The 25,170-nt window shown below is 40.7% G+C and overlaps 1 protein-coding gene across 4 annotated transcripts in view; it reads left to right on the forward strand.

Moving 5' to 3' along the window:
- LOC5573016 (four and a half LIM domains protein 2) overlaps window positions 1-19,556 on the forward strand; it is a 245,164-nt gene extending 225,608 nt beyond the window's left edge. For all 4 annotated transcript variants that reach the window (XM_021843544.1, XM_021843545.1, XM_001654295.2 and 1 more), the window contains 3 exons: window positions 7,404-7,573; window positions 7,652-7,838; window positions 17,885-19,556. In XM_021843544.1, coding sequence (XP_021699236.1) covers window positions 7,404-7,573; window positions 7,652-7,838; window positions 17,885-18,042 — 515 coding nt within the window. In that variant the 3' untranslated portion in view covers window positions 18,043-19,556. The remainder of the gene's footprint in view (window positions 1-7,403; window positions 7,574-7,651; window positions 7,839-17,884) is intronic.
- Window positions 19,557-25,170: the final 5,614 nt, after the last annotated feature.

Below are 25,170 nucleotides of genomic sequence, written 5' to 3' on the forward strand. Positions count from 1 at the left end.
CCCTCAGTATGGTCGTGCTAACTGGCAATTCGTGCTCCTTATGCATCTAACCTCAACCCGTTCGTACCTTGTGCAAATACATATAGCTCTTCTTGCAATAATCATGTCAATTCCAAATGTAAAGTTACGGGGTAGCATAAAAAATGCCAAGAAAATATCACTTGTATCACTAAGTATGCATACACAGCCCATATACAGCATACTCCCACATCTTAATGCGCAGCCATAAAACCATTGAATTACTTATTAACGATCCGCAATCAATCGTTCTATGACCACAATAAGGCCTAATGCTCCGCGATGAAATAGTAAGCAAATAATTTGAATTTCAAATCAACCGACTCCATATTCTACTGCCACCAGCGCAGCGTAGTCTAGAGGTCAACTCGACCGCAGCTTAACGCCGCCAGCATGCCTTGAGGCCAGCAACAGTCAGTGGCAACAAGTGTCGTTTGGGCCTCAGATCAAAACCCAAGAAGATATACACTTGTGGCAATGGCACCCACTCATCACATCCATCATATAACTCGATTGGTGAAGCAAAACTTGGAATCCAGGTTAAGCCCGATTGGCCAAATCTGTAACCGAGGCCGTCCAAAATGTACCAATATTTTAATTACATAGCAAAAGATTGAATCCGCAATATGCGGAGACACATTTCTATCTTGCTCAGTTGATCTAGTTCGATCAACCCACACGAAATTGAAGACATCAAACGACGCTTAATTGCAAGCCAATCCGTTCGCAGAACGGTGCTTGTCAATCTTCTGACGGCATCTGACATCCCACGACGATAATCGCAGTTGGGTGCACTTCGCAGGCTCTTGCATAGATCAAATATCTCGGAAACGCAACCGACCTCACTTCCTGTGCAATCGACTGTTTGCGGTTTTAGTTGCAGTTCAAGTTTGAAATGAATCCAAAAATATTTTCTTCCTCAAAGAAAATGTAGACCTCTAAACTACGAAACGGTGTGGCATTAGGATGAAAAATCGCTTGAACCGGTCATAGCTATTGCGGTGTAGCCTTCGCCATGGGCGTAGCCAAGGGGTGCCCCCCCTTAGCAGACTAAAATATCAATACCAACTGATTTGGTACGTTATTTTATGTTGTACAACTATAGTAAGAAATCCTCGCTTGTCTTACACAGCATCAGCGTGGCTGTTCTGACTCCGGTGAATCGCGCGACAACCGAGAGCTTATCCGTCCGGTTGTAGATCGATTGATTACTGTTACTTACTAGTTTCTTGTTGCATGTAATAAACGCAATTTTTGGACATTTTCGCTGCAAAAAATACCGTGGTAAAAAAAACGTCAATATCCTGGAAATTGGGGCCTTCCTTAGCTGAGTGGTTAGAGTCCGCGGCTACAAAGCAAAGCCACGCTGAAGGTGTCTGGGTTCGATTCCCGGTCGGTCCAGGATCTTTTCGTAATGGAAATTTCCTTGACTTCCCTGGGCATAGAGTATCATCATACCTGCCACACGATATACGAATGCATATATATCTTTTGCCTTCGAATCTTCAGAGGAAATTTGTTGGAAAACCTCAGGAAAACTTTTGCTTTCAAAATTTGCACCGCAGTAAAGGAATCTGTTGAGAAACATGTAGCAAAATAACTGGGAAGGGGGAGTAGAACTTATTAAGATATTCATAAAGAAGTTTGTATTGATCTTCCTTAAAACACTTCTTTAAATTGGTTTGATTTTTTGTGCGATACAAGGGCGGAATTTCTAGAGGCTTTCTGGCAGAATTCTAGAAAACCAGAAGTCAAGGAAGGATAGATTTCAAGGATAATTTCAAAAGAAGATTATGATGAAATCTTTAAAAAAAATAAGTATAGAAGATTTGATAAATTACAGAATTTTTAGGCGTATTTAGTCCATCAGGAATTCCTCAACATATTTTGAAAGTAATGTACAATACATCTGCGGTAATGTTCTGCAAAAATACCGGTAATATTTTCACGTTAAACTTCTACTGTACTGTACTACAAAATAATGAAACCCTCAAAAAAAGTTGTTTGGAATTTCTAAAGGTAGGAAAAAATAAGTCCTTTCTATATCAATATGTTAACTACATAGTATCATGAAACTGTAGTAGTTTTTAATCCAAAAAATGGAGAGTGGATAAGTGTTTAAATGTTATTTATTGAAGAATAGTAAGATTACCATTCGAAAAAAATTGGACTTATTTCTTAAACCTAAAATAATACTTGATGGAATTTCGGATTTTTTTTTAGAAAAGTTTAAGAAGGAATTGTAAAATCTTAGTAAATATAATAAAAAATTTCTTCAAAAAATTTCCTTTGGGAATTTTTGAGGGATTTTCTTTTGGGGATTTTGTTAGTGCGGTTCAAAGAAAAAAATCTGGATACTACTTTATTAACTCTCTGGTTACTTTTGCGGGAGAATCCTAAACAAATATAATTGATTGTCAAGGATTCTCCCGCAAAAATAACCAGAGATTCTCTAAGAAATCCCTGAAAAAATACTCGGAAGAGTTTTTGAAAGAACAGTTGAACATATTCCGCTAGTAACATTATATGAATGTTAGAATTCTTTCAACATTTCTTGGTTAGGCATTTTTGAAAAAAATAAAAGGAAACAAGAGAGTTTTGAAGGAATGGGAGATGCTGCTCCTTGATTTAAAAGAAATCTAAAAAAATATCTGCCAATAAAATGCAGACTGAGCCGCGGAGAACTTCTTTGAAAAATCATGAATAAGATTTTTCTAATTGTATTATTTTTAATTGCTCATGAAATTTTTGTGGAATATTACGAGGAATCCTCTGGATAATTTTTGCTGTGATTTTTTCAAACAATGTTCTGAAAAATTTATGGAAGAAAGGAGAAATAATTTCTCATGCATTCTCTGGCGGAATCCTTCAGGAGATTTTTTAAGCAATTCGATAGAGATTTTTCGAGAAATTTTCTGGTAGGATCAGAAAGTCTGAGAATGATTTTCTGTGGAAATCCTAGAACAAATTCCGTGAATCGGAGGTGTTGTTGAAGACAGCACTGAAAATTACGAAAAAAAAATTCCCAAAGAAAATCCTGTAGGAATTCTAACAGGAATCTCTTCAAAGCATATGGTGGAATACCTGAAAAATTAGTGAAACAATCACAAAAGACATTCCTTGTGATTTTTTTTTTCTAGAACTTTTTAAGGATTTTTGACTGGATAACAAAAAGAATAAATTTGTAAATTTAAATTTACAAACATCACTGATGTGCCGCGAAATGAAACAAAATAACAAACAATTAAAATCAATACAAATCTGTTAAAACCACGCAATTTGTGAAAATCGTGATTATTGCAACCGACATTACCTCTGTAAAACAAGTACCGTTTTGATTCATATTTCGGACACTTAAGGCCTTAGTGAAGTATAACTCACAAAAAACCACGCAAATTAAATCACTCCGTATGATTCCTCCGCGTTATCGAACCTTCAAATCGCGTTATCGAACTTTCGAATGTTGACTGAAGATTTCGATTCCGAAACATGAATAATTTTAAATAAATAGAAATGTGTGGACTTTACATGTTTCTTATTCCGGACGCTTCCTTACTTTTGCCTCATATTCCGGACACTTCGATTCGTATTCCGGACAGGTCAAACGAATCATAAATAGAAAATTCAAATCATTAAACCACTAGAGAGACGCTTAAAGAAGTTGAGTATTATACATTTTCATAGATATCTATGGAAAAATGCTTGTTAAAACGAGCCTTGAAAGTAAGAACCTAACGGCAAAAATTGTAACATTTCATGTGAAATGTTTCCCATACAAAGCAGAGTGTCCGGAATTTAAAGTTGTCCGTAATATGAATCAAAACGGTATATGATTGGCCCCCCCTAAACCCCTCCAGGAAAAAATCCTAGCTACGCCAATGAAGAAAACTATAGTAGTCTTACCAAAATTGACTTCAAGATCAGATAGGATGCATTCCACAAAGTCTTCTAAGAGTTCACCAAAAGTTTTTTTCCAACTTTGAGTTTGAGGTAATTCCTAAAAATAGGATTTGTTTTGGCAAATGTTTTTGGTGATTTCTCAGAGAGGTTCTTCACAGAAAATTCTTAAATTCTCTAAAACTCAATTTGATGTTATTTCCGCATTTCTTCGAAACTATCTCAGAAATAATATGTTTTTAATTTAATCAAGGATGCAGAGAAAAAATTTCAAACAATAGAATATTCCTATAAAGTTTCTGGCGAAATACGTTCAAATGTTCTTCCACACCTCTTCTGAGAAAATACTCAAAAATTTCCCGATAAATTTCTTCATAGGAATATATTATTGTATGTCGTCCTAGAATTCTTCCAAAAAATACGAGAGATTCATCCAAGTATTTTCCGGAAAGTTTTTGTTCTTTACTCGAAGGAATTCCAAGAAGACCCCATGAGAAAATACCTGTACGTCATTTGGGAGAATTCATGAAGAAATCTGTGGAGAACATCATACAGTACTACTGTACGTTTTTTCCATACAAAATGTCCAAATTTGGAAACTTGTATCTCGGCTTATAGAAGAAAATCACTTATTTTTAACCTTTTTTTAAATCTCCATACAAAGTAGGCCAAACATGTATAGATGAGTCAAAAATGGGACTTTTTCTCAATAGTTTGATTGAGCTGAAAATTTCAGCTTAAATTTTAACCATAGTTTGAAAATAACTTGAAATTTGCTAAGCTAGAAAATCACTGCTTTAAATTACCCAACATCTATGTTATCACAAACCCCAAATTTTGACAAAAATGATAAAAACTTGTATCAGAAATAATTTTTAAATATAAATATTTAGAGCAATATAGCCTTCCGTTTTAAGAAAATATTTTTTCAGTAAAATTTATCGCTTTCGAAACATTTCCAAATGAAAAATTTGTGATAAAACATTGGGAATTTTCTGTACAATGAAGTTCGGCTCTGGAAGTTGAGATACAAGCCTCCAAACTTGACAAAATGGAAATCTGGAGGAATAATCAAAAGATTTTTTAAAAGATTTTCTCAGAGGTATCAATGTTAGAACTTTGGTCGAAAAGTTTGATTGCATTTCATCAGGAATCAATGAAGAAATTCTTGAAAAAGATCTATGAAATAATATGTAAAAATATCTTGACAGTATCTCAAGAAAAAGGTTAGATAATATTATAATGCCTTGAAAAGAAAGCCTGAGAAAATATTCGAAGAAATTAGTTGAAACATTGGATTTTTTTCGTGACACTTTTTTAAAAATACTTAGCAGAACGTAAGAAGAAAAATCTGTTGAGTAGTTACGGAGGAATTTTTACATCCTTTTTCTTCTCCTTCTTGACATTACGTCCTCCCTGGAACATAGCCTACTTTTTGCATTCATGAGCTTCTAAAAGTTATGCAGAACTACTAGAAGATTGTAAAGTAATCGCAGAAAAAGAAAACAAATTATGGAGCAATCAATTCCTTGGAGGAATACTTCGAAAAACTGTTTTAGGAATGCTTGGAAAAATTTAAATATTTAGAGAAATTGTATGACCTTCACATATCCCGTATCAATATCTAACCTAGATAAAATTGCTGGTCAATAGGAGTTCTACTAATCGCTTTTTTTTTCATATCGTTATTGGACCCTACTCAGCCAACAAATTGAGCAAAGGGTGCAGAGGTTGTGTATAATGATCATTTTTGCGAGAAAACCTATGTGGTCACACAACCTCTTTAATGAAAATCATGGCTACGCCCATGGCCTTCGCTCGTAATAAACATCCATTACGACACCCGTCCCTCTAGCGTACCTCACCTACTAGAAACGCCCACACACTTTGAGCTCTCGCCAAGCTGGTCCGTCCAAATGGTCCATGACACTACTGGAAAGTGAAAACATCGCCTTATAGGGTCAGTGATCGTAAATTTGCTTGGCGGTAGACAAGATTATAAATGTGCAACACTCTTCTTCCGTACTCGTCGACTGCAGCGGTAACAGCTGATCTGATCTTAGGGTCGCCACCGCTCCTTGTAGCTTTTGTCGAGAATTCCCGATCGACGAGACGAGATGAATTGTTGTGTAAATTGCCACTTTGTAATCCCACTGGGTGCTATTTCATCCAGCCGGAGATCACGCTTCTTATTTATTTGACAGTTCGCGTGAATTTCAGACCTTCTTTGGTAGCGAGGCAGTCCGCCAATCGCCATGAATCATCATCCATCCTCTCTACGAACAAAGTCCATTTCACGGACCGTACTTCGCGTAGGACGGACGTCTGGCATCACAGTTTAGAGCGCCCATAAAAATAATAATTCCATACTTCCAGCCGTAATAGCATCTCTAAATATGCAAGTACTTGCGTCTGAACTGCGTTCGCCTTTTCACCAATGCTGCGTTCAATGCTATAGGTCCTCTCTACTATGGATACTTAGCATATAGTTTGGCGGTCAAATTTGTGTTTGCCGTCTTATGTCAGATTTATGAGTTTTGTGATGCAAATTCAAAAAAACAATTTTCTGAAACAAACTTTCACTTAAATTCGAGGTAGAGATTGTAGCGAAACAATGAGCTTATTGGTGATTTATAATGTTCAAGAAAACTTTTGCATACAGACTATAATATGAAAATTGACAAAACTGCCTCTTTTTTGTATTTCTTGTTCCAGTTTTTATAATATTACGTTATTGTCAGCATATAGAAAAACTCTTACTTTAGTATCTTAATAGAAGTACTTATTATGGAATGTTAATCAAGAAAAACCTATCAGGACAAGACAGATAGCCATAGCGGTAAACGCACAGCTATTCAGCAAAACCAAGCTGAGGGTCGTGGGTTCGAATCTTGCCGTTCGAGGATCGCTAGGCATGGAAGCAAAAATGGTCAATAGGCAAATAAAGCTCTCAGTTAATAACTTTGGAAGTGCTCATAAGAAGTTGAGAAGTAGGCTTTGTCTTAGTTGAGACGTAACACCAGAGAAGAAGAAGACAAGACATTTTTCGAGTTTTGGCCATCTGATCACCCATAGTGCGTTCATAGAACACCGCGGGTCCACATGACGGAATGGAAAAGCGCGCGCAAGTCATGCGTTTCACTGACCTGACTCAATCACGTTGCTCTCATCCCTTTCTTGCTACATTCTGAATCGAAACGGGTTTTCAAGTGACCGCACAATCGGTTCCGCCTTCGAAGTGCTTAATGGAAACCCATTCAGAAGCGTATGTTTGCGCCTTACAGTAATTGAAAAATAACTCTTTAAATGATAAATATTTAACTATAAGGGATTAGTTCGAGTCTCTCGTATGTATGCATCAGTCAACAGCTAAAATTGATTGGTTGCGTCTCGAATCGACCGCAGTGACATCATGTTTAGGTAGAATAATCTGTTCTCAGTTCTAATCAATATTAACTATGTTTCCTTCATTTTTCTCACCAACCCAGGAACCAAAAAGATGGAATACAAGACCAGACAGTGGCACGAGAAGTGCTTCTGCTGCTGTGTCTGCAAAACCGCCATCGGTACCAAATCCTTTATCCCCCGTGAGCAGGAGATCTACTGCGCCGGATGCTACGAGGAAAAGTACGCAACCCGTTGCATCAAGTGCAAGAAGGTAAGCCCATGGCAGCCAACCGATAACCCACGAAGGGAAGCTAACTGATGTCATTTCTCACATCCATTTCCCAAACAGATTATCACCAGCGGCGGTGTGACCTACAAGAACGAACCGTGGCATCGTGAGTGCTTCACCTGCACCCACTGTCAGGTGTCCCTGGCTGGACAGCGCTTCACCAGCCGTGACGAAAAGCCATACTGTGCCGAGTGCTTCGGAGAACTGTTCGCCAAGAGATGCACCGCTTGTGTCAAGCCAATCACAGGTGAGTCATGAAGACCCCTCTAATTGTGTTCCTTTTTCGGAAGAATCCTTATAATGTAGTCGGATAGAGGTCGCATCTTTCCATGCTCGTCTCTGCCCTACACTCGCTAAACCGTTGTGCACTTGATACGCCTACTTATCTCTCTACGCTCTACGTCTCCTTGTACCAACACCATCTTTGCAGGGTTGCTGTTCGGCATTCTTGAAACATGTCCTGCCCATCGTGTCCTACTAGCTTTGGCCACCTTTTGAATACTGAGACCGCCGTAGAATTTAATGAGCTGGAGATTCATTCTTCGCCGCCAAGCACCGTTCTCCTGCATGCCACCAAAGATGACCCTAAGCTCCTGGCTTTCGGAAACCTCAAGGGCTTGCGATCCTCTACGAGCATAGTTCACGTTTCATGCCCGTACAGACTACCGGTATAATAAGCGTTTTGTATATGGTACATTGGCTTCGAGGACGAGTCTTTTTTGACCGCAAGCTCCTCCGGAGCTCATAGTCAACATCGTAAATCGCTGTACTGACGTCGACATTTCCTCCGTTGTCTTGACCTCTCAGCACAATTCAGGTGTTCATTCAAACTGCACCTTTCGATCACCTCAAGTTCGTCTGTCAAGATGCTCCCATCCCAATCCTTGCAAATCTCGGCTCGCTGCACGAAGCCATTGCGGGATGCGTTGAAATTCTTGTACAGCTTACGCGTTAAAGATAAAGCTGCTACATCGCTTCGCACGCAAACTTTTACAGGTGGCGATTTTTAACCGAAAAGAAATGGTAAATCCTCATTTTGACGGGTACCTTGCTGCTGCTTCATCATCCGCGATGCATTCTTCTCGTCAAACCAACTGTTCCGTCGATTCTTTTGCACGAGCTGCATGTTAAGAGCTGCTCCAGCAGGCCTCAAGAGGGGCTTTGATCAGCTCTTCCTCATCCGGCAACGTTGCTTCAAGGCTTTGCACTTAATCAGTTACGCCTTCGGGTAGCTTAAGTCTTTCCAGATTGTACCGTGGTCGGCGTCGGTACGTAACTGTGTCACCACGGAAAGTCTTTGGAGCACTTTAACCATCACAAGGTAGTGGTCCGAGCGACTTCTCTTGGGACGCCATGGAACCTTTGGTCTTAGCCATTACTTCTCTATAGGCGTCACCTTACGGACTCGAGTTGGCACTATCAAAGCGTGTCCGTTTTAGACTCTTGGTTTCCTTTTTGAGAGCTAACTTTGCCTCTCTGAATGCTGCGCCGCGTTCTTCTCTTTGTGCTTCTGTGCGTGCGCGTTGCATTCTTCGTCTAGCCCGAAAGCAGATTACTCGAATATTTGCAATTGATTCGCATCACCAGTACACCGTCGGCCTGTTCTCTGTTGGAGGGGTTTTTCTTGGCACGCTTGTGATATCACAGCAAATAGTTCTTCGCCGTTTAGGTCCAGAGTGTTCCGTTCGCGTCTCAGGACTTCAGTTAATACTTCGCCGTCGAAGCGCGCTGCTTTCCAACCTCGGGCTTGGGTCGAGTTACATCGTGCTGCCTTCCGCCGCCTGGTATTATACTATAGCGAATCGATTGATGATCGCTATCATTGTAACCGTCATCAACGCGCCTGCTCATGATACCTAAAAGGTTAGGACTACAAAACGTCACGTCGGTACTCACTGTACCTACATTTGCCAGCTCTACATTTAATGCGGCCAGGAATTCCAACAATAGTTGGCCTCTTTGGTTGGTGCAGCAACTACCTCACTTCACTGCCCATGCATAAAAAGTCACCAGCTATCACTGTGGGACAACAGAGTGTACCGACCGACGAATACGGACACCCAACAGGCCAGCGGAACACCGGAACACTCCGGACAATGCGTATCGTGATAGAGGGAAAAACTTTTTAACTCGCGGGACCGTTTACTCTAAACGTCTTTATTCTTTCGTATATCGGGTACAGACTAATGGGTATGAAAATAATGTTCGTTCACATTCGCTTCTCTCTCTTGTGTTGCCAGCGTGGCGGTGCAGTGACGGCGTTACCATAAACGCTGCCCCCACTTTATAGCTGACAATCACTACGGGCTGCCGATTAGCCAGTTCGGCTGTCATCCTGTTGATCATGTGGGAAAATTCCTCAATCGACCACCAAGGAGGCGCGTAACAGCTGCAATAGAATATGCCGTTGATTTTTGCTATCGCAAAACCGTTATTTGAGATAGAGGCTACTTCTTGGATTGGGCGTTGTCCTTATAGCTGCTTGCTGTTGAGACAGGTCCGTCCCACTCGAGCTCAGATTGGGTACCACTCTAGTACTGCATTTGGTCCCTCGGTAGTGCAAAAGGTACCCAAGTTTGACAGATCGCAGTACACTTTTCACGGCATTCTAGATTACCTTATGAGCCATAAAATATTGGGCAACTGCAAGGGACATGTAGGTCTTTAATTTGTCTTTGCTTGAGACCTATCCACCACCCAGCTCCCGTTGTTGGCTAGTATGCGGATGGGTTCGATAGTAACACCACGTCGGTCTTCGTTTCCGAGACTGACCGCCAAAGCAGCTGCTGGGCTGCATCACAGTGGTTTAAATTTAACTGTGTTACCTCTGTTTTGACTTACTTAATACTCCGCTTGTGCCTGGACATTTAGGTCCACCCGTTGAGTGTCCGTTGTCTGCTCTGTCAACACATATTAGGCACTTAGCGATTTACAATCGCTTGACGTATGGTCTTCGGTGTCGCATTTTCTGCACATCTTGCTTCTGTTGAGATCATTGCATTTCCATGACTTATGGCCCTTCCCGAAACACTTGAAGCGAACTTTAGGAGGTTGTAGTATGCTCAGCGGAAAATCGACCAGCCTTGAGTATGCCCAAGTTCTTCGCTTTGTTGGCCTCTGCAACCGGCAGCCTTATCGCCACCACCTGGGTGCCCTGCAGGCCCTTTCTAAGGCGGATGGCCTTACTGGCTACGTCGATATTACACTACTTTTGGAGGATAAACGAAACCTCCGCTGCATCGGTGACCTCATCCAGATTTTTACACTGAAGAGCCACTTCTACATCTTACAGCAACCTCGTCACCAAGTACTTCTTGTGCTAGTTGCTTATAGGCTGCACCCTTTTGCTTGACGTCTTTCTCCAAGACTAGAATCATTACTCCAATCCTAGTCAGCCTTATGCTCCGTACATCAGCGCCCAATGGCGATAGCTTCTCCGTGCTTCGCATCGCATTCAGAGCCTCGGCGTATTTCGCCTCCTCGGTTTTGATAACGAGGGCCTCGCCTAAGTTTTTACGTTTTATAAGCGATTTCTTCACCACCGCTTAGGCCTTAAACCTGTTGGCAAGCAGAGTTCTCACAGAGCACAAGCGGACACACACGTACTGGTCTCGGAAGGATTAAATAAAAAACGGAACAAACGCCGCGATACTTTTACGAGCAAGGACGAACTATATTTACATACAATGGCGGTATCGAATTCACTAGTGCTAAAAATAAACTTTGTTGTTGTCGTCTTCTTTAAAAACATAAACACTTACAGTGTTGCCAGAAGGGCCAAATATAAAAGGGGTAAGAATGTCAAAAACTCTAAGATGTAGTAAGGGGTGAGACATTGCCATATCCCATCACTCCTCCTCAATGGCTGGACACCTTACCTCGACTCGGTCGTCCATCAACCAAACCCAACTGCTCGGCAAACTGTTGATGTTTAACGAAACCCAATGGCTTCGTCAGGACGTCAGCTGGCATCTGGTCCGTTGGGCAGTACTGAAGCACCACCTCGCCTTTGTCGCACAGGTCTCGGACAAAATGGTGCTTGGTCTCGATATGCTTCGAGCGTTTGCTGGATCTTTCGGAACGGGCGAAGCTCAGGCATCCTTGGTTGTCCTCGTATACCAGTGTAGCTTCTAACTGTTCCTCACCGAAATCTTTAAGCAGTCGTCGCAGCCACACAACTTCCTGGCACGCTTCTGCCAGGGCGACGTACTCGGCCTCCATCGTCGATAGCGTAACACAATTCTGCCGACGACTGACCCAGCAAACTGCTCCTCCTCCATAGAACACTACGTAGTCGGTTGTTGACCTACGCGTATTCTGATCTCCAGCCCAATCCGAATCAGAAAATGCCACTAGCTCTTCCTTCTTCTTCCGTCCAAGCAGCAGTTTCCAATCTCTGGTACCCTTCAGGTACCGCACCACACGCTTCGCAGCTGTCCAGTCTACCTCTGTTGGGGCGCTGAACTTCCTTCCTAGTATCCCAACACTCGTCGAGATATCTGGTCGCGCACACACCGCCACATAGAGAAGCGCACCAACCATACTCCTGTACTTCGTACCATCTTCGAACGGTTTGTCCTCAACCTCTCGCTTCAGATAGCCCTGATCCATGGGCGTTCTTGCCGTCTTTGCATCACAAAGACCTACTTTGGCAACCAGTTTGTCGATGTAGTTAGCCAGGCTAACACTGTACCCGTCGCTCTCCTTCTGAACTTCCAGACCTAGGAAGTGTTTAACGTCACCTAGATCAACTATATCGAAATGCTGACCCAGCTGTTTTCGAACGCGAAACAACTCCTCTTCGCTCACAGATCCGACGAGGAAATCATCCACGTACACGATCAAGTACACTCTCTTGCCGTTTCTGGTTGCCACGGATTTGCAGAACTTGTTTGGAATCCAAGATTTGTCAGAACACCGGTTAACTTCCGGTTCCAACAACGGGCTGACTGCTTCAACCCGTAAATACTTCTACGAAGTCGGCAAACGACCTCCTCCTTGCCGCAAACTTCGTATCCGGGTGGTTGGCGCATGTAAATCTCCTCATCTATGTCTCCGTAGAGATAAGCGGTGCGCACGTCAAAGTGCTTCAACATCATTCCCTTTTTCGCAGCCAGTGACAGCAGAACTCGTAGGGTGGTGTGTTTAGTCACAGGAGCGAACACCTCATCGTAATCGATGCCATAACATTGCGTGAACCCCTGGGCAACAATCCGCGCCTTGTAGCGGACTACTTCGTTGGACTCGTTCCGCTTTACTTTGTAGACCCAACGGCTGCCGACAACTCTTTTACCTTTCGGTAAAGGTACCAACTCCCACGTCCCGTTCTGCTTGTGCGACTGGATTTCACTATCCATCGCTGCCTTCCACAACACTCGGTCCGGACTGGACACTGCCTGCTTGAAAGTCACTGGTTCTTCAGCTTCCTGCTCCACGACGCCTACCACATAATCCGACAACCGGCTTGGTAGCACGCCTCGGGTGCGACGACCTTGTCGAGCCTCACTTCCCGCTTCTTCACTATGTGCTTCGTCCACTTCACTATTCTCTTCTTCGTCTTCATCCTCCTCCTTCATTGCGAGGGGATCGTCTTCTGGATCGGGATCGTTCATGCTGTGGTAGTCTTCTTTCTCGCTTGTTTCACTCACTGTTTCTTCGTTTTCTTCGCCGTCTTCGGCAACTTCTCCCAAAGCTTCTTCTACAGCTGCCGGCTGCTTCGATAACACTACCGGAAGAGGCCACTCAAACTCACTATCCGGTGAATTCTCGACGGATGTTGACTCCAATTCCGTCTCACGAAACGATCCATCCTTTAGCTCCAAAAATCTTGCGTCACGGCTGATGGTGACCTTATCCGTCGACGTATCAACGAATCGGTACCCCTTGTGGACATCAGAGTACCCGACGAACCGTAACTTCCTCGCCTTTCTGTCAAACTTACCTCGCTTGACGTCGGGTATATGTACGTAGGCGGGACAACCGTATACTTTCAAGTGACTCAGTACAGGTTGCCGCCCGTACCATCTCTCATATGGAGTTTTCTCCACGGATCGCGACGGAAGTCGGTTCTGTAAATAAGCAGCCGTAACCACGGCCTCGCCCCAATATCGCTTGGGTAGGCCAGCATCGAGGAGCATCGTCGTCGCCATCTCCTGCAGCGATCGATTTTTCCGTTCGGCTACACCGTTTTGTTGTGGTGTATACGCTGTTGTGAATTGCGCTTTGATGCCCTCCTTGGCAAAGAAGTCGAGCAACTCCTTGTTCGCGTACTCGCCTCCGCCATCCGAGCGGACAATACGCGGCTTTCGGTTGAAAAGATTTTCCGCATACCAAACGTACTCCTTCACTTTCTCCGGTGCTTCTGACTTCTTTTCCAGCAGGTAAACGACGGTGAAGCGGCTGAAGTCATCAATCATCTTCATCAAGAACCGCTTCCCGCCTGGCGTCGTTGTTCGCATCGGCCCACACAAATCAGTGTAAATCAGATCCAGCACTTGCGTTGACTTCTTCTCAGCTGTCTTGGGAATCGGATTCCTCGCCAACTTCCCCTCCAGACACGGTTCGCAGCATTCACGGATGCCACAGTCGCTCACATTCATGCCGATGCCCAACTTCTCCTCGCGAATTCGCCTAATAACATCGGGGTGCCTATGCCCGAAACGTCGGTGCCACTGATGCTGACAATTAAGGGTGTGTGTCTTACCTTCAACTTTCTTCGACGATTCTGCTAGCTTCAGCCGGTATAGGCAGCCAGAACGCTCTCCTACTACCGTCAATGAGCCGGTAGCGTTACTGATCTCACATCCATCGTCCTTGAAAACGGCCGTGAAACCATTCGCTGTCAATTTGTCCACCGAAATCAGTCCACTTGTCAACGATGGAACGTATAGAACGTCGACAAGCTTCACATCAACTGCATCACCGTCGCTGTTCACACCGAGCACTGTACCTTCACCGTATCCGGCCGTTTTAGCCATTTTTCCATCGGCCAGGAACACATTTGGGCCATTCTTCTTTTTCAAAGTCGAGAAAAAGCTCTCATCACACGTCATGTGACAACTTGCCCCACTGTCTATGAACCACGACCCGCGTGGAACACTTCCGGCCATGAAACACACACCACTGCCAGTATTCTTCGCCTGCTTAGCACTTTGCTTCTCTTCGGGCCTCTTCCGTTCTTCGTCACCTTTCTTCTGCCGCGCAAGTATTCGGCAATCTCGCTGAAAGTGACCCGGCTTTCCACAGTGGAAACACTTCCGGATCTGTACCGTACCACTTTGCTTCCCGTTCTTCGTTGAACTCTTCATCGCGCTTGCATCACTTCGCGAACCACCATTCTTCTCCTTTCTTCGCTCGAATTCGTCGAGCAACTTCGACTTCACCAATTGCATGGTTAAGTCGGCATCCGGCCGACCCTCCAAGGCTGTCACTAGCCCGCCATAGGAGTCCGGCAAACTTTTCGGAGAATCATGGCAATCCGAAGTGGCTCTTCCAAGTCTATACCGGTCGTCGACAACCGATCGTACAGTTCTCGCATAACTTCTGATCTCGCCCTAAAAGCCATTGGTAACCATATGTGTAGCTCGTTGTTTCTGAGCATTTGAATGGATTTTCATGTTATTTAACAACACTATGTGGAAGAAAGGATCATTATCTACCTGCCCGTGATGTTGGTTTGGATGCTTATTCTTTCATTTGCTCAGAAACAACGAACTACACACGTGGCTACCAATGGCTTTTAGGGCGTTATCTCAGAGTATGCGAGAGTTCTTCAATTTCTAGGAGGTGTTTCTCCATATCACCACCCTCGCACAAGTTCAACGAACACAGTTTCTTCAGCAGAGACACTCGGGAAGTCATCGTCGACTTTTCGTGGTACGCGCGCAATTTGTCCCAAAATTCTTTCGCGGTTGTGGCACTTTTTACCAGGCTAAACTGGCTATCTTCCACACACAAGCCGATAGTTGCACGGGCTTTTTGTTCGTCTTTCGTCCACTGTGCAGTCACCGGCTCCGGCTTAACTTCGGTAATCACATACCATAGTTCTTCCCGCATCAACAACATTTCCATACGGAATTTCCAACTTTGCCAGTTGGTGTTGTTCAGCCGCGCAAACGAAAGTTTGCCCAAATCAGCCATCTTCACACACAAGAGGCACACTCACGACGGGGAAAAAACAAACCGGTCCGCGGGATCACTTTTCTCACTATTTTCACCTCCCGGACTTCGCTCTGGGCCAATAACCTGTTGGCAAGCAGAGTTCTCACAGAGCACAAGCGGACACACACGTACTGGTCTCGGAAGGATTAAATAAAAAACGGAACAAACGCCGCGATACTTTTACGAGCAAGGACGAACTATATTTACATACAATGGCGGTATCGAATTCACTAGTGCTAAAAATAAACTTTGTTGTTGTCGTCTTCTTTAAAAACATAAACACTTACAGTGTTGCCAGAAGGGCCAAATATAAAAGGGGTAAGAATGTCAAAAACTCTAAGATGTAGTAAGGGGTGAGACATTGCCATATCCCATCAAAACCTGGTTTAATCGTATGGGTAAACGTGGTTTACGGCTTAAGCGAAGGTGAAGAAATCGGCCCTTAAAGTTTTAGGTTTAGGATTCCCTTGGTCGCCGTTTCCGATTTTCTCCTTTCTATCTTTTTTTTTCGACTTGTATCCACGGGTTGCTAATGCCTAGTTCGGCCTATCCCGTGGTTTTTTTTTCTTAGCTTCCTTGGCCTTAGACGTGGTATTGGCCTCTCCACTGTTGCCATGTCCTCTTGATCGCGGAACTTGGCTCGTGTCAGCTTTTTCGCTCTGGAGGACAGCCGCGTAAGTCACTTTTCCCTTAGCAACCTGGGAGGGAGAAACCAATACAAAATTTCTGTACGTCATAGTGAGCCGAGATTCCGCTGTCACGAACTGTCACTGTGAGCCCAGATCTCAAACATTGGACTAACATGGAAAAAGCGCGTAACTGATTAAAACACATTTTCGCATTTCATCAAAAGTGACAAAAATTGAATGAAAATCAATTCATACACAAAATGTAAGTAATGTCACGTGAGCACCTTCCAACTGATTGAATATAAAGCATTGAAAAATGCATCGTTTTACTTTTTCCAATGAAAATTATTATTAATTGCATAGAAAACTGTGGCCTTTTTTCCATGTTTGTCAGGAAAGATCGAAAGTACACAACAAAAGAAAACTAGCGGTTTTCCCCAAGCCTGCCTTGATTGTTGTTGGCAAGCTGGAGTTATCTTGCAGTTCAAACAAACGTTGTTCTATATTTCGTGTGTAGTATTGGTGCCTCCCTCCCAGTTAGCAACCATGCGTCTTTTCGCCATGTATTCATCCTCGGAAGGCCCTCTTTTTCGCTTCGCATATCGCATAATATCATCTGATATAATCGCGTTACCTGTGAAAGAAAACACTTCAGTCTGGCACGACTTAGTTTTTTTTGCCTTCTACCTTGCCAAGTTGTGCCTTGGCTTTCTCGTAGTCCTGCTTTGCAGCTAGGACTGTTTTACGGGACGGGGCAGCGTGTGGCATTACCCGTTTTAGGCCACCAAAGCATATAATGTAATAGGGAAACATCTAGAATGCCATGAAAAATATACTGCAATCTGTCGAACTTGGGTACCTTTTGCAGTACCAAGGGACCAAACGCAGTACTATTCTGAACCCGATTCTATGTCTCTATTCGTCTCTGGTCCAATCATTTACAACTAACAGAATCTTTTAAGGATTTTTTGCGCCATAAAAATTAAAATTTCACTTATTGAAAGACGGATAACATAATTACGGCTCACTTTATACAAATTTGAGTGGTTTCGAACATGAATGAACTTTTCTTTCTAGTGTGCAGTTTGCCAATACAATGTCAATATCGTCACGATTTTTAATTCTTCAGGAGCTCGAAGCTTATTAAAAATTTGGTTTTTGAGTAAATTTTCAATGAGGAATCTAAAATATTCTCAACATCCCTTAAAAAACCTCGCTCATAATATGTAATAAAAATTGGCACAGGGTTGGTCCTAGAAAAAGTTAAACTACCGATGAAACTTCAATTAAAAATTGTTCGAATATATCGAATAATACGCGCAAAACAAAATTCGCCCGGATCTTGAGTTTAAATAAAGGGATGTGGTACAAACTTAAAACCCAATTTTTTTATATAAAACAATGCATAATAATGCAAAATTGAGTCAACATGTATTTCCACCGAATCAGGAATTAATGCGAAAGAAAAAGTTTTTCTCAAACATGCCACTTATGCTCATTACAGGAATCGGCGGTACCCGTTTCATCTCGTTCGAAGATCGTCACTGGCATAACGATTGCTTCATCTGCGCCATTTGCAAAACGTCACTGGTTGGCCGTGGATTCATCACCGATGAACAGGACGTCATCTGTCCGGAATGTGCCAAGCAGAAGCTGATGTAAGATGTTAAAAAAACAAAAACCAACCCGTCAGTGGGATTTCACTAAACAAAATTGTACACAAATCTTCACACACCCCAACTCACAACACATTGTAGAAAACGAAACACAAAAAATAAAACCATTTCTCTCTCTAAATTGCAAACGAAAGCAACTGAAACTATTGTTACAACGAAACAAAAAAAACAACACAATGATATTCTAAAAGCAAACAACTATGTGTTTTAGAGGAATTGAAAATGTATATGTTAATTCGATGGATGAACAACAAAACTACCACAGCAGTGAAGTAGTCTTTCACAGTGTACTAGAATTGTCAAACGACCCGATGGTGGCCATTTTGAAAAGCGCTTTTCCGAATATTTTATATGGTGTCATTGTTGAAGTCTTTTGAAAACAAAGATCACTCATTGCCCTTCATTTTTTAAATAACTGTCGCTTCAAGAACTTGTTTTATGGTTAGATTGAAACGATAATTTCCTCGAACAATCGATAAAATGTATTAAACAGTTGAATTGCCATAAGAATGTTTTCAAAGGACACAGATTTGATAATATATTTTTTTAACGTGTGCTTAAAATATATCTTTTATCGAAAACTTTTATTCTGTGAAGACAGTTTTAGGACGAAAATAAGTAGTTGGCTTTATTTTAGCAGAGACACTTTCAAAGCAACACAAACACTCACACAAGAGATTAGCGGGAACGGCCTATATTCACAAAAGTTGCCTTTTACTAAGAACAAAACTATAAGAAACAAACATCAAAACCTACACCTTATATGAACAGGAGACAAATTTTAAATAAAATACGATTGTCGTTCTAGTTTTTAACGGCTTTTTATCGAAGAAATGAGATGAACAGAAACAAAATATTAAAAAAAAGTATTTAAGAGAGTAGAACGCAAAAAAATGCTTTCACAAAGAAAATATATCCCTAATATTGATCGCTTATCTTCCCCTCTTTATGTTATATGTTGTTATTTCTAAGCTTAAAGAATAAAGAAGAAAAATCAATTATTACCTACTGTTAATCTAGGCGGTCGACGAAAGAAAGAAAACTGTATTTAAACGAAGGCAGAACATTATTATTAGAGCACTCTATCAGAGATGATTGACTTAACATTTACTAAAGATAATCCTAATCCTAGAAAAGATGAACCAGAAGCAGGAGGAAACAACCCTCGAGAGTAGGATAGCGCTTAAGATCATGACTCATTGATCTGTCCCTTCTCTGTCACATCAGAAGCAGTATCGTATAACGAATATTTTTATTGATTAAATTATTATTTATTCATATTAACACCTCGATTACCATTATGTTGATAACAGGAAACTTTAGGAAAGGCAAAATGCCTGTGTATATCGTACGGAAGAATGCTGGTGGTTAAAAAGGTACATACATATAAAAAAGTATATCAAATCAGAAAAAAAACGCTAATAATTTCACCTCTTCTTTGTTATTATTAATAATTTTAGCGATAGTTGGATTTTTCAATAAATAAATTATCTCTTCGAACCTCATTTATTTAGATTGAAAGAAACTCGAAAAGAATAAAGTTTGTAGCAAGTTTGGAACGCTGTACTCTATATCTCTATTGAAATTATGAACTGCAAAGTATCCCCCTTTACACTCTTTAACAGGAGATTCAACTGAACTACTCTTTAGCATACATTGTAGTAATTATTAACATTTTTTCCAAATGGACTTTTGTTGTTGTCAGGCGTACAACGATCCATGAATATGAAGATCATATTCGAATCTATCAAATGTGTACTTATACAAAAACGGACGTTTATCCTTGGATTTCAATAGAATTTGAATAGAAATTCATACATTTTTTTTTTTCAAGGATTCTTCCTTGGATTCCTTTAAAACCTTATTTTTTTAAATTATTTTTTTTTCAAAAGTTACCAGCATGTTCTTAATAATACCTGAAGCCCTCCAAGTATTTTGTTTTATAAAGCCTCTTAGAATAGAGACCTTTTTTTTCAAATAGATCTACAGTTATTTCTCTAAGAAATTCTGCTGGAATTTGTTTACGAAATCTGAAAAAAATACGTGCCATCTGTGCTCATGTTCCAGTACCTCGCTTACACCGAAAAAAGATAAGCTTAAACAAAGTAAATTTGTGAGCATTAGCCGCTAGCCATTTCAAATCGTCATGTTGAAGCATACTATGAGCAATTTTGTTATTATTATTATTATGTTTTATTAAAGACACTTTACCATTTGTCATGGCATTCGTGTCTGAATGAGCAATTTTGTATTTTGTATTTTGTGAGCGGGCTACTGGAACATGAGCGGATAATGGTGCTTTGACGGTACATAACATTCTGTAATAGTGTCTGTGTAGAATCTACCGAACAAAAACTTCCACGATGGTTCCATAAATTCTTCAATTCATCTCTGAAGGATTTGCAAGAATTCTTTCAAAGATTGTTCATTGTTTGTTTTAGAATTTCTACAGATACTGTGTATTTTTTTAAATTTCTTTATTAGTATCATTCCAAACATTACATTCGTTTCTTATATCTAGGTGTTCTGTGTTATTAGACAACACTATCATCCTAATTTGGTAAAACAAAATTAAGATTTTATTACCATTTTGTTAACAACATATTACATTTCATTTGCCGTAGCAGTTCAGATTTTTTACAGGTGAGTTGATTTCACCTGCTTATAAGAGAAACAGAAACACGTTTTCAATTTTCTTAACCTAACTTAACCTAAATATATAACGCATTAATCGTGGCAATAGAAGATTGTAACGATGTTTGTCTGAAATTATTAATTATTTTATTTGACATTTTTTCCAATGTTTCAACATTGGATATTCTATGTAACTCATTGGTACCAGAGAGGAAGCTTCAGAATCATTTTCATAATTTTATTTTGAATTCTCTGCATAGTTTTCTTTCTGGTATTACAATAGCTAGTCCATATTGGTACAGCATACAACATGGCTGGCCTGAAAATTTGTTTGAATATCAAAAGCTTGTTCTTAAGACAAAGTTTTGATTTTCTATTAATAAGGGGATAGAGGCATTTTACATATTTACTACATTTGGCTTGAATGCCCTCAATGTGATTTTTGAAAGTTAAATTTTTATCTAGCATGAGTCCTAGATACTTAACTTCTTCTGACCAATTTACTGGAACCCCTCTCATCGAGAACAACATGTCTACTTGAAGGCTTCAAATAAAGAGCTTTTAGTAGTGTATGTGGGAATATTATTAGTTGAGTTTTGGAAGCATTAGGAGAAATCTTCCATTTTTGCGAGTATGAAGAAAAAATATCCAAACTTTTTTGCAATCGAGTACAGATGACACGCAGATTTCGTCGTGGTAATTTCTTCCAGGTTTCCGGAAATGTTCCCATGTCACACGGACATCGCTAAAGCTTTAGTATTATTTAGTTCTTTTTTGTTAAAGTGAACTAAATAATATTCTTGAGAGAGCCCTTTCCGAACAATGCCAGATTGGGTTCTCTTTTCATAATGATTGGACTGGGGAAATTCAAGTAAATCATTTATTCCATTTTTGTTTTCTTCAGGTGACTTATAATCACTTGAGAGACCTTTTAAGACGACTTTGAACAAACGTTCAGTTTTGTCGTCATAAGTGAAAAAAATGTGCTTCTTCTCTTCAAGATATTTAAGAAGAAGTTCGCGATCTTTAAGTTTCCGGCAAAACGCGACAGTCTCCTTTCTTTGCGATTTGGAAGGAAACCTTGATTCCCCTAATGGAGTTCAAGATCTCCTGCATAAATCCCCCAAACAACTGACCACGATAGACGTGCTTCCTCACTTGAATCAAAGAGCCTGGGCTAGAGGCTGCTTCGATTTGGTGTTCTGAAAATTTGTCTTCAGACTAGAGCATCGAACTGATTGCTCATTTCGATACAATTATCAACATTATTCACCCTTGGAAGAAAGTTCGCATTCCGGAGAAACGTCCTATCTTCCACTCTTGCCACGTTTAGTGACAGTTTTAAATCCCACTTTTTTGGTAGGAAGTTGTGAGTTCAGAGATTCACCCTTCCTTTTGTTTGTTGTTGAAACCATGTTTAATGAATAAACGAAAGAAGGCGTGACCTTCGAGAAGTTTTTTTTTCCCAAGACGGTGTCCAAGAAGGATTACCACTGCTAGCTTTCGCCAACGGGTCCAAACAAGGATCGTAAAGGGATCAATAGTAGAAAAAATAGTACTGAAAAGTACTGTTTTAGTAGCACTGAAAAGTACCATTTAATTTTAGCACTGAAAAGTACTGTTTTTGTAGCACTGAAAAGTACTGTTTTATTGCCTTAGATAGTTTTTAAGAAAACTTCCAAGAGCAGAGAGAATTTGTGTACGCACAGCACTGCGAGATACTGTGTACACAGACAAACAGACGTCACACTCTCATCACTGTCTATCGACCACCATTTTAACGGTCGATTCAAAAATATGGTAGGTGGCCAGTAGAGTGATGCAAATTTTGAAATGTTGGCTCCCCTATGCTTAAACGATTTTAATTATGGTAAATAGCATCCTCCCAAAGTTTGAAGTGATTCGGAAGAAATTTGGCTGTGCACACGCCATTTGAAGTTTATATGGAGATTACTATGGAAAACGCCAATCTTTTGTGTTCAGCTCTCTATCTCTTCGTCATAATATTTTATGGAAAAGTGAACAAATTCTTCTAATGTTAAATCCTCCCAGCTACAACTTTGCCGAAGACCTTATTTTGATTGGACGTCAGGATAAATTGTTATTCACCATTATAAAGTTGGTTTGCATGTAGCATGCTTCACCAACTGTTCGGCAGGCAACAGTGGTGCTCCTGGCGGGAAGAATAGATCAAAGTAATCTAGGCTACTATGTTCTACAGCAAAAAAGCAGTGTTGCTCTGAAAGTAATTGAATGATCATCTCAGCATGGTTTAGACTTTGTTATCAATAATAACAAATTATCCTTACGTCCCATCAAAATGTGGTCTTCGGCAAAGTTGTAGCTGGGAAGTTTTCACATGAGATGAGTGTGTTCACTTTTCTATAGATTATTATGATGAGCAGTTAGAGGACTGAACATGAAAGTTTTGCCTTCCCCATAGTAATTTCCATATAAACTTCAAATAGCGTGTGCACGGCCAAATTTCTTCCGAATCACTTCAAATTTTGGGAGAATGATTTTTATCATAATTGACACCGTTTAAGCATAGGGGAGCAAAAATTTCAAAATTTGCATCAGTCTAGTGGCCAGTCCGCCACCCGCAACGCTCGCATCGTTTTCGTTCGTGTTTGACGTTTACACACTACCGCCATCTGTTGGCCCGTCGGCCAAATACACTACTTTTAGCATTTGGCGTACATGTCCTCGTGACTATGATTTTGATCGAGATTTGTTTTAAGTGTTACGTCTGTTTGTCTGTGCTGTGTATTTGTTTCAGCTCACATACGACGATTAAATTGTAACCTTTCGGTTGTCACGCGAATTTTTGTAACGCGAGTAGTCGCGCGTTGTACTTTGTACAACACCCTTGGTTTTGCGAATATCCCAGGAGTCTGACCACCTAGAAAGATTACGTCTTTGGTAAAATTATTCAGTAGCTCAAGGGCTATCGTTATTTTAGCCAAGAAATTCGGAATTTTGCCACTAGGCGGCGCTAGTGAGAATGAAACTATTGTTTTGCAGATCTCAGGATCTTGATCACTTTAAAAGATGGCGTCCTCGGCAGAGTTGTTCAGTAACTCTAATGCTTTCTTTGTTTAATACTTGAAATTCGAGATTTGGTAAAATAATGATGGTCCCTAAGATGCCTGTCTAAAAAGGCAAGATCCTGTAGTATCTGCAAAACAAAAATTTCATGCTCACTAGCGTCGCCTGGTGGCAAAATATCTTATTTCTTGGCTCAAATAATGATAGCCCATGAGCTACTGAACTACTTTGCCGAAGACGCTATCTTTCTAAGTGGTCAAGCTCCTGAGATATCTGCATAACAAAAGTTTCTTGTTCACTAGCGCTGCCTAGTGGCATAATTTTGAATCAACTAGTTCGAACAACGATAGTCCTTAATGCGTGGTACGCTGATAATAAGTACAGTGCAAAAGAATAGGACAAGAAACGGTCAAGGAATGATTCCGCTACAGAAATTACTTGAGCTGTACGCTGTTGAGAAGTAGAGCTGATTTCATAATGTCGGTAACGTCTGCCGTGCAAATCAAATGAAGCTGTCACTTTTCCGTACGGAAAATGTGCCGCTCAATTATTCCGCAAGTTAAAGTGACACTTCGCTCATACTGAATCGGCTGTCAAAATTACTTCGGTAAAAAAGAGAAATTTTACTTGAGCGCTTTACGTTTCAGGTGCATACTACGCATAACTTAGTGAACAACTTTGCCGACATTGCCATCCTTCTGAATGGTCAGGATCCTGAAATATATGCAAAACAAAAGTAAAACTTCCATGCCCACCTAGCGGTCAAATTCCGAATTAAATGTGGTACCATCAGATAGCGCTTAACCTCCAGAACAACTTTACTGAAAATCCTAAGTATCTAAATTATCTCGATTTTGAGATATACCGATTTCAAACTGTGGTTTACTCGAACCGTATATAGTGTGTTCATTATTATGCGACTTCCATGTACATTAGTTGATTTTACCGCATTGTAAAGCGTCATACTGTAAAGAAAAACTGTCGAGTATTGTTTTTAAGAAGATTATTGAGGAATACATTCTGGTTTGGTGTCGATTGGTATCTTTGTTGCAAAATGATAGCATAAAAATCACAACCGTTGTACAAAGTACAACAGCGCAACAGCCCGAAGGTTAAGATAAGTCGGCCGCTTGCATCAGAGCCTACAGTCGTTTTTTATACATTTCTCTCAACATTCGAAAAAATATACCTTATGCTTTGTATTAAAAATGTTTTGAACCGTATTTGACATGTTTACCGCTTTAGAATGTCAAGTAGTGTAAAGCATAGAGCTCCTTCAAAAATAAGGCAATTTTTCAAAGTTACATGTGTGGCAAATGTTCCGTAGTGTTCGATGTACTTGCGCTGTGAATCGTACCATTAGATCATCATACTAGTTATTAATATCGCCTTTTTGATCTTGATACGGATTTTATTGATTAAGTTTAAAAAA

This window comes from Aedes aegypti, chromosome 2 (genome assembly GCF_002204515.2).
Source record: "Aedes aegypti strain LVP_AGWG chromosome 2, AaegL5.0 Primary Assembly, whole genome shotgun sequence".
Classification (NCBI taxonomy): Eukaryota; Metazoa; Arthropoda; class Insecta; order Diptera; family Culicidae; genus Aedes; species Aedes aegypti.